This window comes from Chrysemys picta, chromosome 14, assembly GCF_011386835.1.
Source record: "Chrysemys picta bellii isolate R12L10 chromosome 14, ASM1138683v2, whole genome shotgun sequence".
Classification (NCBI taxonomy): domain Eukaryota; kingdom Metazoa; phylum Chordata; order Testudines; family Emydidae; genus Chrysemys; species Chrysemys picta.
This window is the reverse complement of record NC_088804.1, coordinates 44,174,859-44,200,431: the sequence shown is the minus strand read 5'-3', so window position 1 is coordinate 44,200,431 and position 25,573 is coordinate 44,174,859. Positions and strand designations below refer to the sequence as shown.

Genomic DNA, 25,573 nt, shown 5'->3' with positions numbered 1-25,573 from the left:
GGAGGCAGGCGCCCGTTAGCGCTGCACTAAATATGACAAGGTTAGTTCTTGCCAATTTGCGCAGAAGGAAGGAAACAGTTGACTGGGGGGCATCTCATGTATGCATTTGGCGGCTGCCTTCTGGAAGGCAAAGGACAAGCCTGTTACCAGGTAGCCCATGATTTACCATATTCTTTCCAGCCAGAGAAGACCTCAGCTGGGTTCCATATCTAGCTTTAGAAAAGCAGGTAAGAACCTTCCCTATTTGCGAACTAAATGAACTGAGGAAATAAACTGAGGCAAATCAACTGCCCAGAGCGTTGAACTTGAGCAAAGGAAGCTGCAACCCATTCCTGCTAGTTAGCTGATGTGAGTCCGATGGCAGCTGGAAAGCACATGTGCACACTGGAGTCAGAGTAGTATTCTCACCGTTCAAACTTCCTGATTGCTGCTAACAGCACAGGCCATATCACTTTGGGCTCATTAGGCACAGAGGAACTAAGTGACTTGCCCAAAGTCACTGTGACCCAGGAAGCCCTTCAGTGCTAACTGGCAGAGCACGTACCCATACCATAACTCACATCAGGCCTAGCACACACACTGCCCCAATTCACTCTGGTCATAATCTTTATCTAAAAGGAGTCACGTAAGGTATCCTATACAAACTGGTAACCCGCTGGTCATTAATACTATTTGGTGATGATGCGTAGGCGATATATAATGAATTATAGATGTGTGCTGGAAATATGTGCTTAAAAGGTATTTGGCAAGCATAAGTCCAGCCAGTGCTAAACTAAGTAATGGTGTTTTACCTGCTTGACTGTGTCTCCAGTATAAATTGAGAAAGGTGAAGCCAGAAATAATGAAAGTACATGTAGATAGAAGGTAAACAAAGCCAAACTAGCAAGTGGGGGAGATTTAACAATCATGACGGGGGAATGGAGGAAGCCTTCCTGGCTCTTGAAACAGAGACAATGGATCTAGGGAAATATGAGCAGAAACAAAACGCATTCATCAGCTGAAAAACACAAAAGGTCAGAGCTGTTGAAATCTGAGAAAGGTGGATCCTTCAAGCAGGGGGCTGAAGTCGCTGGGAACTGACTGTAGGTGACAAAGATTGTAACTTGCTGAAATTAAGTTTTAGTCACTAGAAATTGTGTTTTGCATGTAATCTTTCATATCTTTCACTTGTACCTGCAATCACTTAAACCTATGTTCTTCGTAATAAAAGAAGAATAAGTTCATTAACAAAAAGAAGAACAGGAGTACTTGTGGCACCTTAGAGACTAACAAGTACTCCTGTTCTTCTTTTTGCGGATACAGACTAACACGGCTGCTACTCTGAAACCTTTCACTAACAAAGTTATCTCAGTGCTATTATATTGAAGTGAAGTAGGGGTCTTCAGCTAACCTAACAGGCTGATGTGTGCTCTGCCTCTCTGGAGGCAGCAAATTTAACTTCTGTGAGTGTGCAGTGAGAGGGACTGGACACTGCAGCAAGATGTCTCTGGGGAACTTGGGGTTTGCTGATTGTTACTTGCAAGATAGGTCTGGACTGGCAGAATCTCGCCGTTTGCTGCCAAGGCAGACAGGCTGGCACATCAGGGAGCTGACACATAGCTTCGCAGTGGCTCACAGTTCTGGGTGACCTGAGCAAAGCATCAGAGTCACATAGTTCAAAACTGACCTTGTTTTTAAAACATCGGTGCCCCTACTTGCTCCTTCTACTTATCAAGCTTTAGCCTTCTCTTGTCCCACCATGTGATCTTGCCATTCTTTTCCTCTGCAGCTCCTGCCATCAGAACAGACTTCCACCTTGTAAGTTCCTGATGTACCCAATCTCATTTCATATCTCAGCTAGAAGCATCTTTTCTCCCTTGCCCTGTGCATCTGAATCTTTTTCCCTCTGTGCTATAATTTAACTCTGACATGCCAGGGGATACACATTCAGTGGAAAACAGTATATAGAATAAAGTGGTATTGCATATTACACAGAAAGTGTGAGTTTCTGACAGAGACATTTTCCACATTTAAAGTATTTTCTGTTTCTGCCTGTTTAGAAATGCCGGTGGGATCAGAGGCAAAGCCCAACTTTTTTTCTGCTCCCTTCCCCACCCGCTAGTGCTGCCCCCTGTGGGAGGCTCTGAAATCCAACTGCAAACATACAAGCAGTGTCTCTCTCTCCCCCTCCCACCCCAACGGGGCAGCATCCACCTTCCATTATCCAGACAACTCTGCATTTCCCTCTACTCTACAACATGGCCGTGGCGGGAGCAGAACTGGCACAAAGCAGTTCCAGAACATCGGTACCACATTAGCTGGGGTCCCAAAGGAATGTTTGTCAACACGGGCCAAAAAGAATTGAAGCCAGCATCACAAATTATTAACCCCCCACTGATTCAGGCTATTGCTTGGCAATGTTCAAACTGCTATTTGCTGGTCTTTACTCACCAGAGGGAGTCAGTGATGGAAATAATGGTTTTGTCCACTTCCCTGGAACTCCAGCACCCCCCCCCCCCCCCCAAGGAAGAACAAGTACTATCTGGGGAGAAAACAAACATTGCGTATCCCAATAGGTGCTGCAAGCGTGAGAGAGAGTGCAGTGCCCCTGGCCTTGCACACCGTTCTTCTCTTGTGCAACTGGGAGAAGTAAGTCCCCAGGACAGAGGCAGCTCTGGCAGGTAACTGTGGAGCCTTTCCCTGATAGGCAGAGGTTCAGATCATGGGCACCATGCTGCCTGGGAATGCATTTACTTCATTTGGCTTATTTAACCCACCCTGTGAATTCAGCCTGAAGCCATCGATGTGAGACATCCACAGAGCCCACAGTCCCCTGCAGGGGCAAGAAGGGGCAGAGGAAACGGCACCAGCCCAGTTCTGAACCACCTCCTGGTTACGCAGCAATGACCTGGCTTTTTTTGCCCATGTCTCCCTCTCAGACACTGTCATGTGGTGTAGGGGTGGGCCAGGGGTTGGGTTCTTTTAGTCCCTCCTCGGTCTCTCCCAGATCAGGGGTTTGAGTATTGCTATCCCTCCCTTCTGCGGCTTCTACAGCATAAGGCTCGTGCTTGTTAGGCTTGAGCCTAGAGTCCGAGTTCCAGCCTGAGTCCGAATGTGCACACTGCGATCCAACAGCGCCTAAGCCCAAGCCTTGCGAGCCCTGGTCAGCTGGCATGGGCCAGCCCCGGGGCGGGGGGGGTGTCTCATTGCAGTGTACACACACCCAGAGTGGGCAAAGGAAGCCAGCGCCTGGGCTCCAGGGAAAAACATGCTCACTAGGGGGAAGATGCTGCTTACTTTCATTTGGCGACATGCCTGCTTCCCTGTGTGCTGGATCCAAGCAGTGATCTCTGACCTCCTCCAGACTGGAACAAAAACTCCACACAATCCCTGGCCACCCCCCCAAGAACAGAACAGAAAAGCGGCGGAGGAGAGCAGTGAGTAGGGGATGTGGAAAGGAGGCGGCTGCACTACTGAAGTGGAACGGACAGTGCTGTGCTCTGCCAGACTGCCTGCCTGCAAGGGCTGAAATTCATGCCATTGTCTTGCCACAAAGGAGGCAGCAAAGTAGCAGCAGAGGGCAGAGAACAATTCCAACCCCAGCCCCGGCTCACCCTTCACAGCAACAAAGGAGAGGAAGGGAGACACCAGAATGCTTCAGTTTAAAAGTCTAAAAACCAGAGTGAGACACCGACTCCCAGAAAAGGAGCAAAAGCTTCTATTCTGCTTAAATACTAGCAGATCAGAAGAGAAGGAAAACTGCGCTTAGGTCACCCCGAACCTAACCCACCACCTGTCCAGGCCAGTCAGTATGTTTGAACGGGGGCAATGGGTGGGGAGGGCTCAGGGGCCTGGCGCAGGACGGTTGGGGGGGGATGCGGGTGGGGAGGGCTCAGGGGCCTGGCGCAGGACGGTTGGGGGGGGATGCGGGTGGGGAGGGCTCAGGGGCCTGGCGCAGGACGGTTGGGGGGGATGCGGGTGGGGAGGTGTAGTGAGTCGGTGTGGCTCCCCTCCTGCCCAAAAGAGGGAGCCCACGTGCAGGCACCAGAGTGGGTGGAGCCACCGCCGCCTGTCCCCGCCCCCCGGAAGTCAAGGGGCGGGACAGGAAGTATAAAGGCCGGCCACCAGAGCTCAGTCAGCCGCCAGCCACCACAGGGAGCAGACGTGCGGCCGGGAGCTCCCGACCAGGAGACCTCCGAGGCCCGAGCCCTAACTGGCCTGAGCTACCCCGGGCCCGCTACGAGGAGGAGCCGCCGGAGCCCGTCCGCTCCCGTCGCTGGGAGGATCCCTGGGAGCCCCCCCCCCCCCCCCCCAACACCGAGGGCGAGACTGCACCAGAACCCCTCCGCCCCTGCTGTTACCCGGAGGAGCCGCCCGAGTGCCGTTGGCCTGACTTCCCGGCAGAGCTACCGGACCTGCCACCGAGCCCTGGCCGAGAGGAGCCCATGCAGATGGACTGGCCTGAGCCCGACGCGACGAACGAGGTAGGCTCTGAGGGGGATCAGGGAAGTAGCCCGGGGGTAGCCGACCCCGGTCCAGCTGCAAACGAGTGTGAGCCAATGTCAGTGTGTTGCGGTCTAGATACCCCACTGACCAGCAGCGGCAGTGACCGCTGCTAGGGCCCCGGGCTGGAACGCAGTGGAGTGGGTGGGCCTGCGTTCCCCCCTGCCACCCCCTGCTCACGGGTGGCAGGCTTCCCCCTCACCCAACGCCCGGCTACAGAAGCCTAGGCGTACCTCACCTGAACTGTTTATCCGCTCAGCCCCTGCAACTAAGGGCCTGGGCTAGAACGGTGTGGGCCCCGCCCTGATCTAGGGTCTGGGCTCCCTAGCTAGCTGTCGGTTTTGCTCCGTCCCTGCACCGGAGGGCCGGAGCTGCTGAAATAACTGTCTATCTACCCCAACTGTAGTGAGCCGGTGTGGCTCCCCTCCCGCCGGAAGGGTCGAGCCCTGGCAAGGACCTATTACAGGAGGGCTCAGGGGCCTGGCGCAGGACGGTTGGAGGGGGGGTGCGGGGGGGGAGGGCTCAGGGGCCTGGCTCAGGACGGTTGGGGGGGATGCGGGTGGGGAGGGCTCAGGGGCCTGGCGCAGGACGGTTGGAGGGGGATGCGGGTGGGGAGGGCTCAGGGGCCTGGCGCAGGACGGTTGGGGGGGGATGCGGGTGGGGAGGGCTCAGGGGCCTGGCGCAGGACGGTTGGGGGCGATGCGGGTGGGGAGGGCTCAGGGGCCTGGTGCAGGATGGTTGGGGGAGGGAAGAGCAAGCAAGTGGGGAGCACTGAAGTTTAAGTGGCTTGCCCCAGTGAGTTAGCGTCAGAGCCACAAGGAGAACCCACATCTTTGGAGTCCATCCTGTGTTTTGGCCATAAGACCAACTTTTCCCTCCAATCACTGAGAGCTGCTGAAGTGAATTAGTAACACTGTGGTCACCTCAATCCTAAAATGTGTGTTAAAAACTGAGGACAAACACATGCTACCAAAGTGCCCTTAGTTTCTCTGCTAATGAAAGGCCCAATAGCAGCCTTTGAAGTGAACTGTGGGACTTCATTTCCTTACAGTCTTGCAAAGGCTTATGCAGTAACTGTTCTTATCGGTGTAAGTATTAAATCCCTGGACAGGGATTTTTACCTTGCAGAGAAAGGAGAGAACATCATATTGTTTATTTTAGAAAGTACTCAGGCAGCAGTAGAGAGGCAACCAATAGCAGAGAACAACCCCAGGTGGACATACAAGGTGAGCCTGCCCTGCAACGTCTCCCATGAGGAGCGCTGCAGACCAGAAAGCCAGTATAATGTTCACAGTCCTGTATGATGGCAAAGAGGAAACAACGCCACATGACAGTACCCGATGAGTTCAAGGAACCAATGTCTGAACCAAATGATTCCACCAAGGAAGCATGAGTTTACTTTCTCTTTTCCACTGACACACACTTCTGCTGTTAAGTAAGGGCTCAGGCACCCAGGAATGAAGCTAGTTTGGTTGAAATATTCCTGCCGATGCCATATGCTTTAAAGACCTTGATGTACTCTCTATATAGAAAAGCACAGCTTCTTTAAGGAGCCTGCTGTGGGCAGTCAGGCACACTCACAGCAAAGCAAATGGGGTTGAAGCCCACTGGGTCCGTAAAAGCTAATTAAGAAAGCCACAGTCACAATTCCTCTCTCCCTGCCACCCTCTCCCCATCTCCTATAAAGTAGTCAAAATAATGGTGGGAAATAGAGCATTTTCCAGCCAGAAGTACTCCACTAAAAGGACACACGGGTTTGACCAGAAGCACAAGCACTGTCTGAAAACCCAGCCCTGGCTCTGCACCATGGGCTCTCTCTCTCTCTGATTTGGCTCTTACCCTCAACAAGATATTTGTGTAATAGTTCAATAATTCTTAACGTTATATATGTCTCATCACAGACATCTCACCCTCGTTTTATAGGGATTCAGGAAACACAAAGTACCGAGAGAATCATTGTTCTGGATTCCTTTCACCAGAGCTTTAGTACAAGAAAGGAACTCTAAACTTGCTCTATCTAGGTCCTTATGTGCGGCCCATCACCATACTCTCAGACAGACATTCTCTTCTGCTCCCCACATCAGCAGAATAGGTTTCCTCCCCATGCGACTGTGTGGTGCCAACACCATTGCATAAAATAGTAGTGGCATACTGTGCCAGCATTGATTCTCTGAAGGGCCATTTCTTTCTGTTCCTTTGCTGGGTAAAAATGAGTCTTGGAGAAACCACTTAGCTCAGGACCAGTGGTGAAAATGGAGTTACGTGAATGATGTACCACGCCAGGGAACACCCCATAGCATACAAGGAAAATCTCAGTTTTGTCCATAGAAAGACATGGACTTGTCCACCTCCTCTCACTGCATCTCATACTGCTAGATGGTCCAGCAAATAAAGTGAGCCCTCGCACATACTGGCAAACGTGAGATAAAACATAAATAGTGTACACGTACTGATGGGCTTTCTTGGCAAAGACAAAAAATATCATACTGCCTCTATATAAATCCATGGTACGCCCACATCTTGAATACTGCGTGCAGATGTGGTCGCCCCAACTCAAAAAAGATATATTGGAATTGGAAAAGGGTAACAAAAATTATTAGGGATATGGAACGGCTTCCGTATGAGGTGAGATTAATAAGACTGGGACTTTTCAGCTTGGAAAAAGAGACGGCTAAGGGGGCATATGATTGAGGTCTATAAAATCATGACTGGTGTGGAGAAAGTAAATAAGGAAGTGATATTTACTCCTTCTCATAACACAAGAACTAGGGGTCACCAAATGAAATTATTAGGCAGCAGGTTTAAAATAAACAAAAGGAAGTATTTCTTCACACAACACATAGTCAACCTGTGAAACTCCTTGCCAGAGGATGTTGTGAAGGCCAAGACCATAACAGGATTCAAAAAAGAACTAGATGAATTCATGGAGGATAGGTCCATCAATGGCTATTAGCCAGGATGGGCAGGAATGGTGTCCCTACCCTCTGTTTGCCAGAAGCTGGGAATGGGTGATAGAGGATGGATCACTTGCTGATTACCTGTTCTGTTCATTCCCTCTGGCATTGGCCACTGTCAGAAGTCAGGATACTGGGCTAGATGGACCTTTGGTCTGACCCAGTATGGCCATTCTTAGGTTCTTAAGTCCATGTGCTCACCAAGAGCTAGGAGTCTGGGAGCGTTCTGTGCTCTGAGGTTTTACAGCTCTTTTCAGGTCAAGAGGCAGAGACACATGTTTGACAGAGAAGCTGAAGGTCAATACAATGGGGCAAGATTTGCCACAGCTAATATGATGATGGGGCTGCCTCCTGTATTGGGTGTCCTAGAGAGCTAGAATGGAGCCACAACTCCTGCTCTGTAGACAACCAACCATTTTAAAGAACAGCTGAATTTTCAGCTGTGAATGCTCTTTGAGCGAGTTTGCATGACTGAGTGAGACAGGATTGTACAGCAGTGGTCTCCAAACTTTTTTGATCGTGCACCCCATCAATAAAAATTTTTTGTCTTGGCTACAATGATCCCCAAGAAACTGGCTGGCAGATCAGTGCACTCTGACCACACTCCCCGTCTCTCCCCACACACCTCTTGCCTCCTCCTGGCACACATTTATCATGCTGCTGCACTGGAGCGTGCCAAGGGAGCGCGGCACAAGGCCATTCCACTGGCCCTGTAGCACAGTGGAAGCCTCCTTACATCAGGGAAGTTTCCCAGTTGAGATCCTTTATGACACCAGAATGCAGTAAAGGGGATGGGCTATAGCTCCATCTTAGGAAGTGTGTGCAGAGGGGACTGATACGGTCCAGAGATTGACTCTACTCAAGAGTAGAACAAAACACTCGCTTTGAACTAGAGTTCTTGTCCTCTGCTAAGCACGTAGGCCCAGCAGTCTGCTAGCGTCGACCAAGCCCAGCTGCTGGTCACTTTCACGCAACAATCACTCCATACGGCTGGAACACACCCCTTTACACCGGGGACAGCCCTCTTCTCTTGTGCCCTGCCCCCCAGATTTAGTCCATTAGTTACTTATCAGCATGAGGGGACAAGGGCTCCAATGTTAACGTAAAACAAAAGCACCGAAGCAAACCCAATCTCATTAGCGTTTTAGAACTAGAGTGAGACAAATTCATGCTGGGTGCTGACAAGAAAAGCCCAGTAGAGGGACCTCAAATCTTCCCAACACACTTCACTGTAGCATCTGCTGGGTAGGCTGGTGGTTTTTTTTTTTTTTATTATTATTATTAAGTGGAAAAGGCTTTAAGATGCAGCCAAACAAGAAAAACATTCTGGAACAAGTCAGCAGTCAGAGCTTCCTCTCTTTCTCTTTAATGAAAGCCATGAGCTCCCAGTGACAAGTGTCTGCTGGAGCTACATGGGGAGTTTATGAGATTCCTGCCACGTTTCAGTGATATTACAGCGTGTCTTTGGTCTGCCTTCCCTAGCCCAGCTATCTAACCACTTCCTTCCCACCAGGCGCCTCCCATTAGAGCCTTTCATTAAGTGAACGCTTCGGGGGGGAGGAGGGAGTTGCGCATATTTTATTACTCCCTCCATCCTCTTCTCATGTTTACCAGGGCACATGGAAAAAAGTTATGACAAACTTTAATAAAAACAAAATTAAAATTATTAAACCTTTCATATCCTTTAAAGATTATCTCCCCACTGCTGGCTGGTCGAATGGATTCTGGAACACAACTGCTCTCCTTTTCTTTAAATTCAAGAACCAAAAGAGAAATAATAAAGGAAATGTGCCTCTGCCAGATATTAAAGAGGAACAAATGTTGTCCCTCTACTCTCAGCAGCCAGCCTCTCATCTCTGTGTTCACATCAGAACCTCTCGCAAGAAGAGAAAGAAGAAGCCAGATGTTGCATAATCTTGTCCAAATCAAGGGCAGAAAAGGCAGACAGGTGGGTAGATTGTGCTGGAGAACAAGTACAGAGACAAGCAAGTCCCCCTATGTTTCTAAACAAACTGAGCCTGGTGTGTTTTCCTATGGGACCTGGAATGGTTGTCTCCCCATGTCCTCAAACTCTGTTTCTCACAGACATTCCTGTCAGCAGCCACCCTGCCCTTTAACCACAAACAAAAAATTCTCCAGTTTTGATGACTGTGAAACACTAGTACAAAGACTAAAGCAAAAGCAATGTAACACTCGCAAATATCCATCCCTCTCCACTTCTCTATCAAGGGGGAGCCTTTAAATCAGCCTGGTGTCTGTACCCTTCCCTTGGAGGATATGATTACACAGAGCAGAGCAGAGCTGTCTATGTGGCCTGCCAGACAACTGAAAGTCACACCTGGGGCATGATACCCTTCAGAAATGGAAGAACAGCTTGGAGAAATGGGGCTTTGAGATCCCAACAGAATGACATGAGGTTAAAGCACCAAGTTTTCTTATGGCTTAAGGAAAAAAGTGAAATGAAACCTTTTTTGGAAGACATGATAATCCTGTATGTGGGGGTGTCCTGGGGCTTTGGCACAAGGATGAGAAACACTGCAGGTAAAGGGGAAGTGTAGGTTTAATCAGCATACACACATACTGCCAAGAGCGGTGTGCTTTGTTGCTATTTCATGTATGTTACTGTGCTGAAGAGTGAATGTTTCCTCAAATGAGGACAATAGCTTTTCTCACTCCTCAGCAGAAGGTGAGGAGACAAGAGAAAAGGATTTCCTCTTCAGAGACCAAAGCTAGACAATCACCCCAGCTGCAGCAAGCTCTTTGATTCCATTCCAATCGGGGCATGGCAGGACACACACAGCAGCCCTTTCTAGCCCAGTCTCCGGTACGTTGCACAGACTGGGCATTCACAACGAGTTTAGAGCAAATCTTTAGAGTCTATGTACCAATAATCTGATTGTATTTACATGGCATCAAGTGCACAGCACTTCACAGATATAAACACAGGTTTAATCTATTCTGGGCAGGCCTGGAAGTGGGAAGGAGGGAGTACCTGAGAGGTAGCTAGTGACGGGGATGTTAGCTGAAAGAAGCTGGTTTGGAGGAGGGCTTTGGAGGAGGACAATAAGACTGGCAAGTGCACAGGACAGGGGAGACTGTTCCAGATCCACGGGGCAAAGACAAAGCCTGAGAATGGGAGAAGACAGCAGTCTGAACAAGATCATGAAAAGCAGCATACAGAGAAGACAAGGAGGCTTCTGCCCGGCTTCAGCAACAGACTTCAGCTCTGCCCTGAAAGGCCCTTATCCTGCACAGAGGTGTTTCTATTGCACTTCAGGAGATTTAACTTAATTTTGTTGACTGGTAATGTTTAGACAGAGCAATCAGTTTGGAAGAGCTGCTCACCCTGCCTACACATTGCTAATAAACAGAATTTAGTCAAATATCTTGTGCCCCCGGGCAAGGTGCAAAAGAAATTCCTCTGCCCAGGGTGCACTGTACCACTGCAGCCACTGGGACGTTTCTAAGTGCCCTGTGTGCACAGACCTACGTTCCACATGGACAGCAGACAAAGGCGTACACAAGGAGAGTGACAATGACAATCCCACTCTTTTGAATCTCTCTGAAACCCTCCATTGCCTCTGTTCGGTAAGGCCAAATACTTGCATTTGGTTATGGGAGCAGTTTACCTTTAATTACAATCTGAGAGACAGATTTTAGGCATTACCAAAATTAGGGATGGGCCCATACTCCAAACGGGGATAAGCTCCACTGGTGAACATTGCAGCTTACCTTGTCTAAACTTGGTACCAGCGCACCTACAGTGACAGCAGGAATCCGGGCAAATTCCAGCACAGACAAGGTCTTAGAAGGTTACAGTGCAAGTGGGGAGACTGGACTCAAGTAAAACTTCCACTCAAAGTAGGCACTTGTTGCAGCCCTACTTTAATAATACTGCCTAGCTCGTATACATCACCGACACCTACAAATTAGAAGTGTCTTGTCTGGTGATCCCATTCCCCCGGCTACGAGGACCAGGGATGCTCTGTTCTAAACCTTCTGGGGAGAGCCTGCTTGCTCTTCCTATACCAGCTGGGTAGCAGGTTTTCCACAGCCATTCACCCTGTCCATTCAACGTGTAATCCAGGAATGGCTACCAAACAAGAGGGACAGACTGGAATGGGGCTGGGGGGGGGCAGCTAACTTGGTTAAAACAGGAGTGAATACACAGCAAATCTGCTTTTAACTCTCAGCTTAGGAGCTCAAGTTCAACCCACAGCCTTTAAAGTCGAGTTGTAAACGGTTAAAAGAAGCATTGCCATGTCCTCACTGCTATTTTAACCCAAGGTAAGAACACTTTTTTTTTTGGGGGGGGGGGGGGGGGCGTGCAGTGAAGACATATCCAGAATCCCCCTTCTCAACTGCTCTGAGAACAGAAGACCTCCCCAGGGGTTAAGACTTTTACATCTAGAGATAATGACCCAACTTGCTGGCAGCCATTCTACCCTGAGTCTGAGGAGAAAGGCACGTCCCCGGGTGTTTGCTGATGCTGGGACCAGAATGGATGCTCCAACAAGACCAGGGCAGAGAAGGAATGACACGTGACTACGAATTCTCCTTCTGACACCATTTTCTGATTCTTTTCTTGTACAAAGAAAGGCTCTTTTGACCACACTTGGATTTGTTCAGGGACTCCTTCCAGAGACCCTGCTCTCATTCGTCACATGCAAAGGCCTACGACTTTGAGTGTTGGAAGAATAAGGTTCTGGCAGAGATTAGCAGAATGCCTGAAAGGATATGTCCACCGTATGGGATTGGGTCTCTTCAGTGGAATGCAGAGATTACAGGAACCCTTTGCCTATGAGTCCAGCAAAAGAACATACCAAAAAGTGCAGCAGCACAACACAGTGTGTGTCCTTGGCTGGCTGAGTCTGCTGGGCCCCCATGGGGAAGTTCTATAGAATTTAATAGCAATAACACCCACAGGTTCTATATTATATGTTCTACAGCAATGATCTAAAACTCACTGACTAGAATAGGAAAGGCTTTCCTTTCCATAGGTGTTTTTAAACCATCCTACAGATTTCTAGAGCATGGATATAATTTGTAATATAGTCTATTCTATGGGATGATTCACAAAGTCTAGAAAACGATGATTATTTCCTATTAAATGCTATAGGACTTTCCCATGGGGTGGCCCCACAAAGCCTTGAACACAGCCTCCTGCCCTCCTTTAAATCCCTCCCCAAAACGCCTGTCTTGGGGCTCCCTTTTCACAACTAGTCTCTGTAGTTGCGCCCCACGGCCACGCCCCTCACACACAGATTTCGGTATTTAAAACCAAACCAATTGCATTGCTTTGATAAGGGAAGATGAAAGAGAAAGGGTGTGCTCCTTCACCTATGACTTATCCTGCGCCTTCCTCAGCTGTAGCACATGATTGTGAGTGTCCTGGGGCAGGGACTGTGCTCTCTCTCCTGATGGTGAAGCATTCGGCCACACCATCAACTCATGGGGGCCCATGTGGTGCTGCTAGGTAAATATCATTCTAAACACGTCAAAAGAAAGCCCCACTTTAAATCCATTAGGAGCTTTATTTCTCTCCCAGAAAATTCCTTGGTTTTTGGAGTTAGTCTGTCAAATACAGAAACCTGGCAACAAAATTCAGTGCCCTGCAGGCAGTGCTTTTCTAGGGACAATCTCTCAGTCGGGGATGGGAATTTTAAATTATTCTAGGTGATGTTTCAGTCCAGGATTCTCGAAGCAATACACATACTCTTATATTATTGTGTCCAAAATGAATTGCAAGCATTCTACGTAGGGTCTCAGACTGCCCTCATCCCTGTAGTAGCTGTGAGCCCTCCAAGACAACAGTAAGAGAGGAAAGACTGTCCAGTGGTTAAGGTCCTAGCCTAGGACTCGATGGAGATTTGGGTTCACATCCTCTTCTACCAGAGACTTCTTGTGTGACCTTGGGCAAGTCACTTGGCCTCTCCATGAATCAGTTCCCAATCTGTAAAATGAGGGTAACAGCGCTGCCCTCTCTCATCACAAGGGGTTTGTGACGATAAATAGTTTGGGGGGTAATCAGACACTGCAGTGATGGGAGCCAAATACGTATTTAAGATAAAGTGATGCAATGAACGTCTGTCTTGTGTGGTTTGTTCTCTCTCATCCTCGTCCCGGGGGAGACTTGTGAGTGGGATGATAGGTTTTAAACGTGCATGCTCTGGGTTCATGCTAGAGAAGGCAGGTTGAAGATGAGTGCCTGGGGCTAGAGCAGAAGGTAGTGAGGTTAGGGATGATCCTTAGTTCCTGTGGGAGTTTGTTCCATAGCCTTACACCAGCCCCCAAGAAAGCATGTCACCAGCCCAAAAGCTGCCAACAGGCCAGACATTCAAAGAACAGAAATTAGATGCCCACTTTTATCTTTAAGAAAATCCTCCACACTTAGTACTTTTAGGGGAAGAGCTGACCCTTTGGGCTGAAATCAGGAAAGAAAGAGAGAGGAGGACAGAAGGAAATAGAGGTTAACACAGAAGGGAGAGAAGAAAAAATAGAAGGAATGGAATATGTATAAATGACACCAGATAAAGAGAGTATGCTGAAGGGAAACCAGAGAGGGAAAAAGGAAGCTAAAAGATGAGGCAGAAAAACACATTTTACAGAGGGGAAGGAAGAATAATCTGAGAAAAAGAAGGCCAGAAAGTTAAACTCTAGAGAATAAATCCTAAACTGATCAGCAACAATACACCAAGACATACAACAGAGAGGAAGGACAAGGAAAGGAAAAGGGGAGAAGAACAAAATCAAAACAGGCAGAATGGGACATTTTTAGCTAGCATTCAAAAATGCCTGACCTCAGGGACCTCCCGCACTAAAATCCTGAGTCTCTAGAGCCAGGCTATATATGGGGCTGTAACAGACTCACATCCTGCGTGGATCAGGCACAGAGGGAATACAACACACTGACCGGTGAGCTACATTTACATCGACAAAACACCAATCCGACAATTCCACACCAAGTGGATGGCAGCTTCAAGCACAATTGTCTGAGATGAGCACTAAAAAGGCTTGTTTTGTACCTGCAGCTTTTGGGGAAAAGATGCTTTCACAGGTTGGACAAAAATAGTTTTTATGTTTATCTCTGTCATGCCCTGTCTACTTACATGGCGCTACCACCACAATATCTAAGAGTATTTGCACACAGAAATAACAGTCCTCCTTCACTCTTCCTTCCCAGCTGTACAAACAGTAGCTTAGTTAGTTTCTAGGGATTTTTTTGCCCGTGAGATCTGTGTGTGGGGAGGTATGCAGGAGTTACTGGGGAGAGCTAGGCTGAAGGAATGAATTTAAATTTACCGCTGAGTTCTGTTGTCACTATCTCCTGCAGAAATTAATGTCACGGGAGCTGGGGCCGCCCTACGGAAGTTCTGTCTCCCATGCTCATCAGCCTCCCTCTATTCACTGATCATTGTTTAGGGAATTTTTTTGTTAAGTGGTCAGGATTAAAAGCAAATTGGCCCATAGGTGACAGCAAACAAATGCACCTGCAGTGAGTGACAAATACCAGCCACAGCAGAAGCCCAGAGATGTGCTAAGATACTATAGAGAGAGGTGCCCTAAAAATATCCAAGATAGAAAAGCATCTCCTAGTCCCTAAGATGCACTGTTCTTGGTCAGCAACACTAACTGAGTATCCCATGTGAGCCCATCTTCCGGAGGTCTGTAGTGTGTGTGTGTGTGTGTGTGTGTGTGTGTGTGTGTGTGTGGTAAGGGGTTGGTGGGAAAGAGGGAGTATATGTGTGTGTGTGTTCTGTAAGGGGTGGGAGGGAATGAGTTGCAAATAATGTGCAATCAGGAACCATCACAATTACAAATGTAAACGAACAAGCAATTGGCCCTGACCTTTGTAGATTGTTAGAGGACTAATTAAGCCAAATCAGGCACTCTGTTCCATCAGGAGATTGAGACATAGACACATGGAAATATCTACATGCAAACCCAGGGTGTTATACACCCCTTTTTTGATACACACAAATAACCAACTGCACACATGCAAACTGGAGGTAATAATCCCACCACTCATACTGTGCCCCAGCAAGGCATTAAGGTCTGTTGTGCACAGGCCAGTATTCAAAGTTATTCAGGGTAACAAAAGTCCAGCTTGGCCTGGTATATAAAACATTTGTAAAAGTAATAAAAGTTGGAAACAAGTAGTCTGGTGCACAGTGGATTGTAAAGTTAGAAGACCTGTAATCAGGGGTCTTTCCAAATTCCTGGTAAAGTGATGGGCTGGCATGACAATGAGCTGAAAGAGTCTAGAGAAGGAAGAAGCATTTATAGTTGAAATGACTGAACTGTGTTAGAACTGGTTCATTTTAATGGGATGAAGTTGCCACCCTGCCCTGGACATGGCTTATCTGGGAGTCACTTAAGGGGAGCAGTGGGATGGGCGGACTGGTTAGGAGCAAGCTTTACCATCATGGGTGCAACTGCCACTGCCTCCTGAGACCCTGGGATCCACCATGGCACCATTCACTGGGCCTTCACTGTCCTGATTCTGAAAGACATCCTGACCAGGTTGGGCCACAGAGAGAAAACCAGATTATATCATCACCACCTCCACCAGCTTCTACTCCATCCCGAATGATACCTGGGGGTGAGAGACTTGGTTCCTGATGTCACCCCCGCCCTCGTGTGTCATTTTCCTTCCCTACTTTATTTCTTCTCTTCCCCATCTCTCCTTTTGTCTTCTGTCTAACAAGAGTCCGGATTGGCCAGCCAAGACAACTCACTTCACCTCTGGCAAGACATACCATGAGCCAGTGCTAGATTCTTTACACTAGTAAAAGTTTGCTATTCCTGGGAGCAAGTCTACACGGCAATTAGACACCTGTGGCTGGCCCATGCCGGCTGGCTCGGATTAAGGGGCTGTTGAATTGCGGTGTAGATATTCGGGCTCAGACTGGAGCCTGGGCTCTAGGACCCTGTGAGGTGGGAGTGTCCCAGAGCTGGGGCTGCAGCTCAAGCAGGAACCCCTGACACAGCAATTAAACAACCCCTCAGCCAGAGGCCTACAAGCCCAAGTCAGTTGGCATGAGCCCGCTGTGGATGTCTAATTGCAGTGTAGACATACCCTGAGTGGCTGGTAAAACCCTGTGCTGGGCCGGTGTTTCTCCAGGAGCGAGGCTGCAAGTGGAAGTCGGCACCAGAACACCACACAGATTCTTCTGTCTTTGCTTTGGTGGTTTCTCCCTTTTTGTCTTCATTTGTCTTGTTTTATGGAAATTAACCAGGATCAACTTCAACTACAACAGTGCCAGATCATCAAAGCTAAACTTTTCCTCTTTTCCTCACAAAAGCTCATACCATTGTCAACACCGTCTAAACCCTATGAAACGGGTCCAGCCTAGGGAATAAACTCTGTCGCTGAAGGGAAAGGGAGTAAGGAATATTATTTAAAAGGAAGCCTTCCTGGACACTACATTCCAAATGCTTTATAACTGGCTTCTCTTCTTTTCCTGGGTCTTTAATAAAGGGATTAAAAGGTTTTTTTGAAGGTGGTTGTTACAAGAGTAACTTGACACGACGCCCAAGGCCACACTCAGCTGCTAATGCTGTAACTGTGAATAAAGGTTTTATTAATAATCTTATCCCTTTGTTGGGCCTGCGACACGCCCTTACCAGCCCAACAGGCCCCAAGCTCCGGCCTCTGCTTGGTCAGGTGACTAAGGGTCATGTGACAGAAACATGGAGGTAGCACTTCCTAGGAGATGAGTTAGGCTCGGGGTCCGTAGGGAGCAAGCCCTGCACGACTACAGAGTACCCTGCACCCCGACAATGAAGTGCTGAGGAGAACCATGCTGACTAGGGACAAAGAGTTTGGGCCGGAGAGGGCCATAACTGGAATGGCTCATTGAAGTAGCCCCCATAAGGGAGAATGGTCATTCAAACCCTTAGGTATGTGGGACTTAATTGGATAGTTGGGGGAACGGAGGCTATGGTAACAAAATTGCCACTCCGGGGGGGGGGGGGGTGGCCTGCTCTGAACCACTTCCTGAAACACACACACACACACACACACTTCAGTGCCTCACCCACACTACCCCCTATACACAGAAATAAGTGTGTGCAAACCAGCCCATAGAACGGAGCCCACAAATACCTAGGTGTGCACACAAACACATCCAGGCAGAGACAGGAAAATACATCATTTACATGATGGGAGGTTTTCAGACATACTGGGCATTGCACAGACACAGAAAGGTGGTACCTGTTCTAGAGCAGTGGTTCTCAACGAGGTACGCAGAGGCCTTCCAAGGGGTACATGAACTCACCCAAATATTTGCTTAGTTTTAAAACAGGCCACATAAAAAGCACTAGCCAAGTCAGTACAAACTAAAATTTCATACAGACAATGGCTTGTTTATACTGCTCTATACGCTGAAATGTAAGTACAATATTTATATTCCAACCCATTTATTGCATCGTTATCTGATAAAAATGAGAAAGCACACCGTTTTTCAGTACCAGTGTGCTGTGTCACTTTTGTATTTTTAGGTCTGATTTTGTAAGCAAGCAGTTTTTAAGTGAGATGTAACTTGGGAGTACACAAGACAAATCAGACTCCTAAAAAAGGTAGAGTAGTCTGGAAAGGTTGAGAGCCACTGCCCTAGAGAGCTAGAAAAACAAATGATGCTTAGGGACAACTTATCCATTCCTTCCCTTGCCTACTGAGGCACTGAAGAAAATTCAAAATGGCCACTCTCACATTTCCTCCTCTGGGTCGAAATTCACAAACTTGGTTTTGAATTGAAAACAATAAGATTTTTGTTTTGCAGGAAATTTTAAAATTTTGTTCCATTTCAGAACAAAAAAGGATTTAGACATTTCCTGTGAAACTGATATGAGTATTTCAATTTGCTCCAGATACACAGCACCCTTGCTATCCCTCCTCCCTCCCTCTGTCCAAGGGCCCTGCTAACTTCTTCCACCACGGCCACTCCTTTCACCGACTACTCCACAGCACAGATTCGAGTTCAGTATAAGACCTGAGCACAGACTAGCCATGTGCAAACACAAAGGATGGCTGCAACGCCTGAGTGCTATTAATAGGCGGAGGAACAACAGGGACACAGCTTTAGCTTGCACTGAAATGCACTGTAGTACACTCTTCATTATTATTTATTTGGTTCAGTGCTGCACAATACACGAAGATAACAGCCCCCCCCCCCGCTTAAGCACTTACAGTCGGACAGGCAGGCAGAGACCACAGACCACCCTGGGAAATCTTAGCAGGAGGATTTTGTGTGGAGGCCTTTTGTTCAATTTATATAAACCAAGTATCAGGGGGTAGCTGTATTAGTCTGTATCCACAAAAACAACAAGGAGTCCGGTGTTGCATCTGAAGAAGTGGGGTTTTTTACCCATGAAGGCTTATGCCCAAATAAATCTGTTAGTCTTTAAGGTGCCACCAGACTCCTTGTTGTTTATATAAAGCCCTGGCTGGGATGATTTAGTTGGGGATTGGTCCTGCTTTGAGCAGGGGGTTGGACTAGATGACCTCCTAAGGTCCCTTCCAACCCTGATATTCTATGATAAGTAAGCTGGAGAAATGCAGGTTTGGCAGAACTAACATTAAGATACATAACTGGTTAAACAACCACAAACAAAGAGTAACTATTAATGGAATGATGTCAGATTAGAGGGAGGTCTCAAGTGGGGTTCCACTGGGATCTGTTCTGGGTCCCGTGTTATTTAATATCTTTATTAATGACCTGGACGTAGGAAGAGAGAGCATACTGATCAAATGTGCAGATGACACAAAGCTGGGGGGAGGAGGGGGTTGCAAACACTTCGGAGGATGGAGCTAAAATTCAGAGGGATCTTCATAAATTGGAGAACTGGGCTACAGACAACAAAATGAAATTCAACAGAGACAAAAGTAAGGTGCTACACTTAGGGAAGAAAAACCAAGTGTACAAATACAGAATGGGGGATAACTGGATTGGCAGCAGCACTGCTGAGAAGGATCTGGGAGTTGTGGTGTATCATGCGAGTCAACAGTGTGATGCTCTTGCCAAAAAAAAAAAAAAAAAATTTAGGTTGCATTAACAGAGGCATAGCATGCAAGTCCTGGGAGATGACAGTACTGCTCTAGGCAGCACTAGTTAGGTCTCAGTTGGAGTACTCTGTCCAATTTTGGTCACCAATGTATAGAAAGGATGTTGATAAACCAGAAAGGAGCCAGATGCAAGTGACAAAGTTGATCAAAGGGATGGAATGCAAGCCCTATGAGTAAAGGCTGAGGGAATTGGGTATGTTTAGTTTGGAAAAGAGGAGATTAAGGGAGGGGGGACGGGACACGATAGCAGTCTTCAAATATTTGAAAGGCTGCCATAAAAAAGATGGAGAAAAGTTGTTCTCTCTGGCCACAGAGGGCAGGACAAGAGGCAATGGGTTCAAACTACAGCAGAGCAGATTTAGATTAAATCTCATGAAAAACTTCCTAACTGTAAGAACAGTAGGCCAGTGGAACAGGCTGCCTAGAGGTTGTGGAAGCGCCTTCACTGGAGGTTTTCAAAAGGAGGCTGGATAGCAATCTTTGTTGGATGGTTTAGACACAACAAATCCTGCATCTTGGCAGGGGGTTAGACTAGAATGACCCTTGCAGTCCCTCTAACCCTATGGTTCTAGAATTCTAGGATTGTTGAATCTTTAACAAAGGGAGATTTTCCCCCAATGTCTGTAAGACTTTTAGTTAAATAAGTGTTGAAAAAAATACAAGTTTTAAACTCTCCAAAATTCCCTTTCCCTCTCAGCTAGTCAGGTTCCACTTCTTCAGTACCTGTGATGTAGTGTGATCAGACAGCAAATGTGAAAAATCAGGACGTGGGTGGGGGGTAATAGGAGCCTATATAAGAAAAAGACCCAAAAATCAGGACTGTCCCTATAAAATTGGGACATCTGGTCACCCTACTGTGATGTCATAATCCTAATGGTTCTCCATTAATTCATAAAGTCTTCCAGAAAAAACAGATAAGTCTTGAACTTCTAAAGTAAAAGTACAAGAAAATGTGTTGCTTTAAAAAAGGCTTTCAACCCTTCTTTACATAGCATTAAGGGCCCAAGTCATTCTTTTTCATTTCACCTTTAGCAAACTCACATGTGCTACAAAATACACAGAGTCGTACATTACACGTCCATACATTGTACTGGGAAACTGAAAGGTCTTCTCTGGTGGAGCACGAGATCGCCTCCAGCAATCTCCTCTCACCCACAAAAGGAAAGCCAAGGAGCTGCAGCCTCGGGGGTAGTGTGGCAGCCACAGTATATTTTCACTGCTGTTGTGAACTGTGAGGAGCTTGATTCCCTCCTCTCAGCCTCCACAGAACCCCTGAGCCTGCAGACTGGTTACTCGGGTTATAAAACCAGATTTAACTCTGAATGATTTGAGATCTTTTGTTTTGCTTATTCAGGTATTTTCAAGCATTTTAGTTCCTCTTTGATCAACATGTATATCAGCAACCACCAAACCCTTCATCCACCAACACATTTCTAAGATTTGCATTTTTTTTCTATCCACACAATGTAAGCGTTCATCCAGATGTTTACCCTGTCTTGATGACTGCACCCTGAGATCAGTCCCTATGATAGGACTGGTCAGGGATCTTTCCACAAATACTTTAAAAAAACAAAACAAAAACAAACAAACAGAAAATGCTAATTAGTCAAAAACAAAAAACTTTCATCAGAAAGGTTTTTGAGGCCCAGGATGGAATTTTTGGTCAAAAGCAGAGAGAGAGAAACAGCCAGTCGTCCAGTGGCACAGGCACTCACTTGGGACATAGGAAACCCCTCAAGACCCTGCTCTGAATCAAGCAGAACAAGGACATGAACCTGTGTCTCCCATAATACAGGTGAGTGGCCTGACTATTGGCTATTCTGGGATGTTAAGGGCCCCCCACACACAGTTTTGCAAGGTCTTGGTTTCATTCCAATACAGAACACAAAAATGTCCAAACCTCAACAAACTTTTGTGAAACAGAATTCCTGTTCTCTTGCCATCCCTAATTATGCACCCTGCTGAACCCCTCCTCCAGCTCCCTGCCAGTGTCTCTCACAAACATCACTGTGCCTTCTTCCACACTGCCCCTTCCACGTGGAACATTCCTTCAGAACCAGTCTGTAGGCCACTCTCCTCTCCTCCTCCAAACCCCTCCTCAAGAGCCACCTCTGCTGCAATACCCAGAGGAAATCAATCAGTGAATGAAGATGTGAGGGGCACATGGCATAGCTGACCCTTATTTATAATCGACCATGAAAAATGCATCACAGATCGTGAAATCTGATCTCTCCCCGTAAAATCTGATCTTTTGTGTGCTTTTACCCTATACTATACAGATTTCACAGGGGACACCAGCATTTCTCAAATTGGGGGTCCGGACCCAAAAGGGATTTGCAGGAGGGTTGCAAGGTTATTTTGGGGGGTTGTGGTATTGCCACCCTTACTTGTGTGCTGCTTTCAAAGCTGGGCGACCAGAGAGTGGTGGCTGTTGGCCAGGTGCCCAGCTCTGAAGGCAGCGCTCCGCCAGCAGCAGCACAGAAGTAAGGGTGGCAATACCATCCCATGCTGGCGGCGGCTTTGCCTTCAGAGCTGGTCTCCTGACCAGCAGCCACCGCTCTCCAGCTGCCCAGCTCTGAAGGCAGCGCCGTCGCCAGCAGCAGCGCAGAAGAAAGAGTAGCAGTACCACAACACCCCCACAATAACCTTGTGACCACCCCACAATTCCTTTTTGGGTCAGAATCCCAACAAATACAGCACACTGAAATTTCAGATTTAAAAAGCTGAAATCATGAAATTTGTGATTTTTAAAATCCTATGACTGTGAAATTGACCAAAATGGACGGTAAATTTGGTAGGGCCCTATTTATAATTATCTGGAAAAAATGCAAATATCCACCTATGAAAGTTGACTGAATTTGATTTTATCCTTCATCCTCTTATGTCCCTAGTTATTTTAGGTCCCAGACTGAAAAGACTTATGCGTGTACTTAACTTCACACATACAATTAGTCCTACTGAAGCCCATGGGACAACTCCCATATATGAAATAAACATGTGTTCAAGTCTTCACAGGGTCGGGGCCCTACACTGTACGCTCTTTGAGGCAGGGATTACGTTTTCTGATGTGTTGGTACAGCACCCAGCACAATGGGCCTCTGATCCTGACTGGGGCTTGTAAGGCTACTATCACCTTGAAAGAGGGAGACAGACCATGACAAGGAAATTCTGAAGCTGGCTGAGAAATTCTACGAACTCTTTAACTCTCCAAATCAAATATCAGAACATACACCAGTCAATAGCAATAGCTAAGAACTGCCACTCACCGGCATCAGCAGCTGGACACTTGCGGATGGTGAAGATCTGACCTAAGTCTTCCTCTTCCTCAGGGAGGCCCTTCTGAAGGCGCTGCAGTTTGCGCAGGCTCTCACTACGCTGATGTTTCATGGAGCGCACATGCTGGATAAGGTTCAGCTTGGCCTTGGTGGAATAGTTACAGAGGACACAGTGATAATAGCAGCTTTCGCCCTCAACCCCGCTCTCATGATGCTGAAGGTGCTGTGAAGAACAAAGCAGAGACACATGAGTGACAGAGTTAGAAAATGATTCATCCCCAGCCTATATGGGCTACTGTACTTCAAGCTGCAGAAAGGCTTCTTGGAAACTCAGTAGCAGAAACACACTTTGAACAAGAACAAGAGCAAGAATTTCCTCTGTGGAGAATACCATGAAGGTACCATGAATGGGGATTTCCTGGCACTGTTGTGCTGACTGACAGCAATGGTATTTAGAGAGAGGCTGGGCTGACTTTGGGCAGAGGAGCGAGACAAGTGGGCATATGACTGTTTGGTTTGGTTTTTTATTAATGGGCTGCCAGTGTGCTCAGCACTGTACAAAACACACATTCCCTGCCCCCAGGAGACTGTAATCTAACAGTACAGACAAAACACTTCAGCAACAAACTGCACTGGAGGACTAAAAGGGCCATCAAGAACTCCAGAGTTTCTTTTTTAAAATGATTGGATCTGTTAACGTACCTCTCTCAAAGTTTATCTTTCATAGGCCTGGTGGAAAAGGGCATTTGAAGGGTGGATCTGAACCAAGAGAAAGGCTGCTTTTTGCACTGCAGTGAGATGATGTTTCTGTGGTCAGGGCAGCACAGGACAAGCTCTTGATTCCTCAGCCACTGAATCCCACCGAAAACCATCTCTGCAGACCCCGCAATTGTAACTGATCGTAAGGGTCAACCTTCATTTTTGATCCAAAGTCCCACACAAGCCATCAATAACTCACTGCTTGTGGCTGTCCACTATTGCAAACAGAAGTACTAAGTCAGGGAGCTGAGCATCATACGTGTGAAAGAAGTGAGCCCACTATCACACACATCCCTGCAGATACTGAGTGCCTCCATCCCTCCTCTGCCGTGTCCCTCACTTGGCGGCCTGGCTACACAGGGGATTTGACGTGACCACACAACATCAGGCTGATGGGGGCCCCCATGTGCATCGGGCTTCAGTGCTCCTCTCCCACAACTGATCACTGAAAGGCATTGAAGTCTTGCGGGAGGCTACAGATGTTAGGGATTGGGGCTGTCCCAAGAGAGGGAGAGGAGAAGATGAGGGAAAAAAGTAGTAAATGATGGAGAAAGTTGAAATCCATGTCTCCCTGCACCTGTGGATGTTAAAACAGAACTTCCCACTCTTTGCTTCCCTGGAAAGTCGTCAGGGAGATAAGCATGTGCTGGAACAGTATAGCGGCAGCAATGGAGATCAAGCCTTTTCACTGAAAGAAAATGACCAATCCAACATTAAAAACTGTTCACAACCTACGTGTGGAATTTGGCAAGAGTCTCTCTCAATAAAGCTGCTCCAGGGAGGAAATCAGAGAGGGAGCTCTGATCTTATGTCCAACAGACAGAATTACATCTGATAAATGCTCAACTAAAACTTAGAAGACTAAAACAGAAGCAGCCCTTGATTGCAATGAACAATCCAAGGGACCTTGGAAAGAGCCCATGAGAGCACAGTTGGTGAGTATGTGCATCCCAGGGTTTTTTGTTTGTAAAGAGAAGGTTTAATGCCTACCACCCCAGGTTCCATTCCCTTGGAAATGGACGAAAGACGTAGGATGACCTGGTAGAGCTGGACGTAGGTAGGGACAGACAATGGCCAGAGACTGAGTGCACTAGCAACAACCTCCTTTTCAAGTAATTCAGAGCAAGCTATAGAACAGCATCCCCCTCCCAAACCGAGATCTCATAGCCAAGCCAGCCAGTGCCAGTGGAGGACAGTTTTCCCCCCTTGATCAGCAAATGAAACCTGTCAGTTCTCAGACACAGAGTCTCCAGGACACTGGGGAAAGGGATAAATGTAATTTACCACGTTGCTGTGAATCCCAAAGGCTGGAACAAAGAATTCTTAGAGAAAGACAGAGGCAAGAATTCACCCTCTCAGCTATGCAGAGGGCCGTAGCACAGCCGCACTTTGCTCTTTCATTTTTGGGTAGAGTTGGTACTGTTCCCATATATTCTGCACTAGCATTCCCCATCCCCATGGCATTTTGTTCCTGCCTGCTGAGGTGAAGCAGGGACACAAGGTCAAAGGTCAAGGAAGAATTCCCAGGCCAAGCCATTTTTGGATTACCGCCCATACCTGCAATTCAGCAATCACCCAAGTCCTGCACCGCAAGCCTGAAAGTGTCCATTCTTACCACAACCACATGCTCCTCACCTTCTAGATCAGCCCAGGAAAGCCTTCTTCCCCATTTGTTCTACTTGGGGGAAATTTACATCAACCAATCTTGGGCTGCATTCTCAAGTTCTGTCACCAAAAAGCATTACCTATATGAGGAGAGGTTATCCTAGACTTCAGACAGCTGTCTCGTTGTACCTGCCAGCGATGGCTGGGGTACAGATGTCCTGCTAAAGACACACATTACCCAGCTCTTTATGTCTGGATCACAGGGATCTGCAGTAAGGTGCCAAAGAGATCAACAATCTTTCCAAGCCAAGGACATGATTAAAACTGGATAGGAGCTAGAGCTGCTGCTTTTGACCAGAAGGGGTGTGCGAAGAGAATAAATTTATTCCTGATCCAGCTAATTAGAATAGTCTCATTTGGGATCATAATGT

The 25,573-nt window shown here is 47.4% G+C and overlaps 1 protein-coding gene across 5 annotated transcripts in view; it reads right to left on the bottom strand.

The window, feature by feature from the left end:
• Positions 1 to 25,573, bottom strand: part of ZFHX3 (zinc finger homeobox 3) — a 345,739-nt gene that overhangs the window by 103,175 nt on the left and 216,991 nt on the right. For all 5 annotated transcript variants that reach the window (XM_065567681.1, XM_065567684.1, XM_065567683.1 and 2 more), the window contains one exon: positions 22,770 to 23,001. In XM_065567681.1, the coding sequence (XP_065423753.1) occupies positions 22,770 to 23,001 (232 nt within the window). The remainder of the gene's footprint in view (positions 1 to 22,769; positions 23,002 to 25,573) is intronic.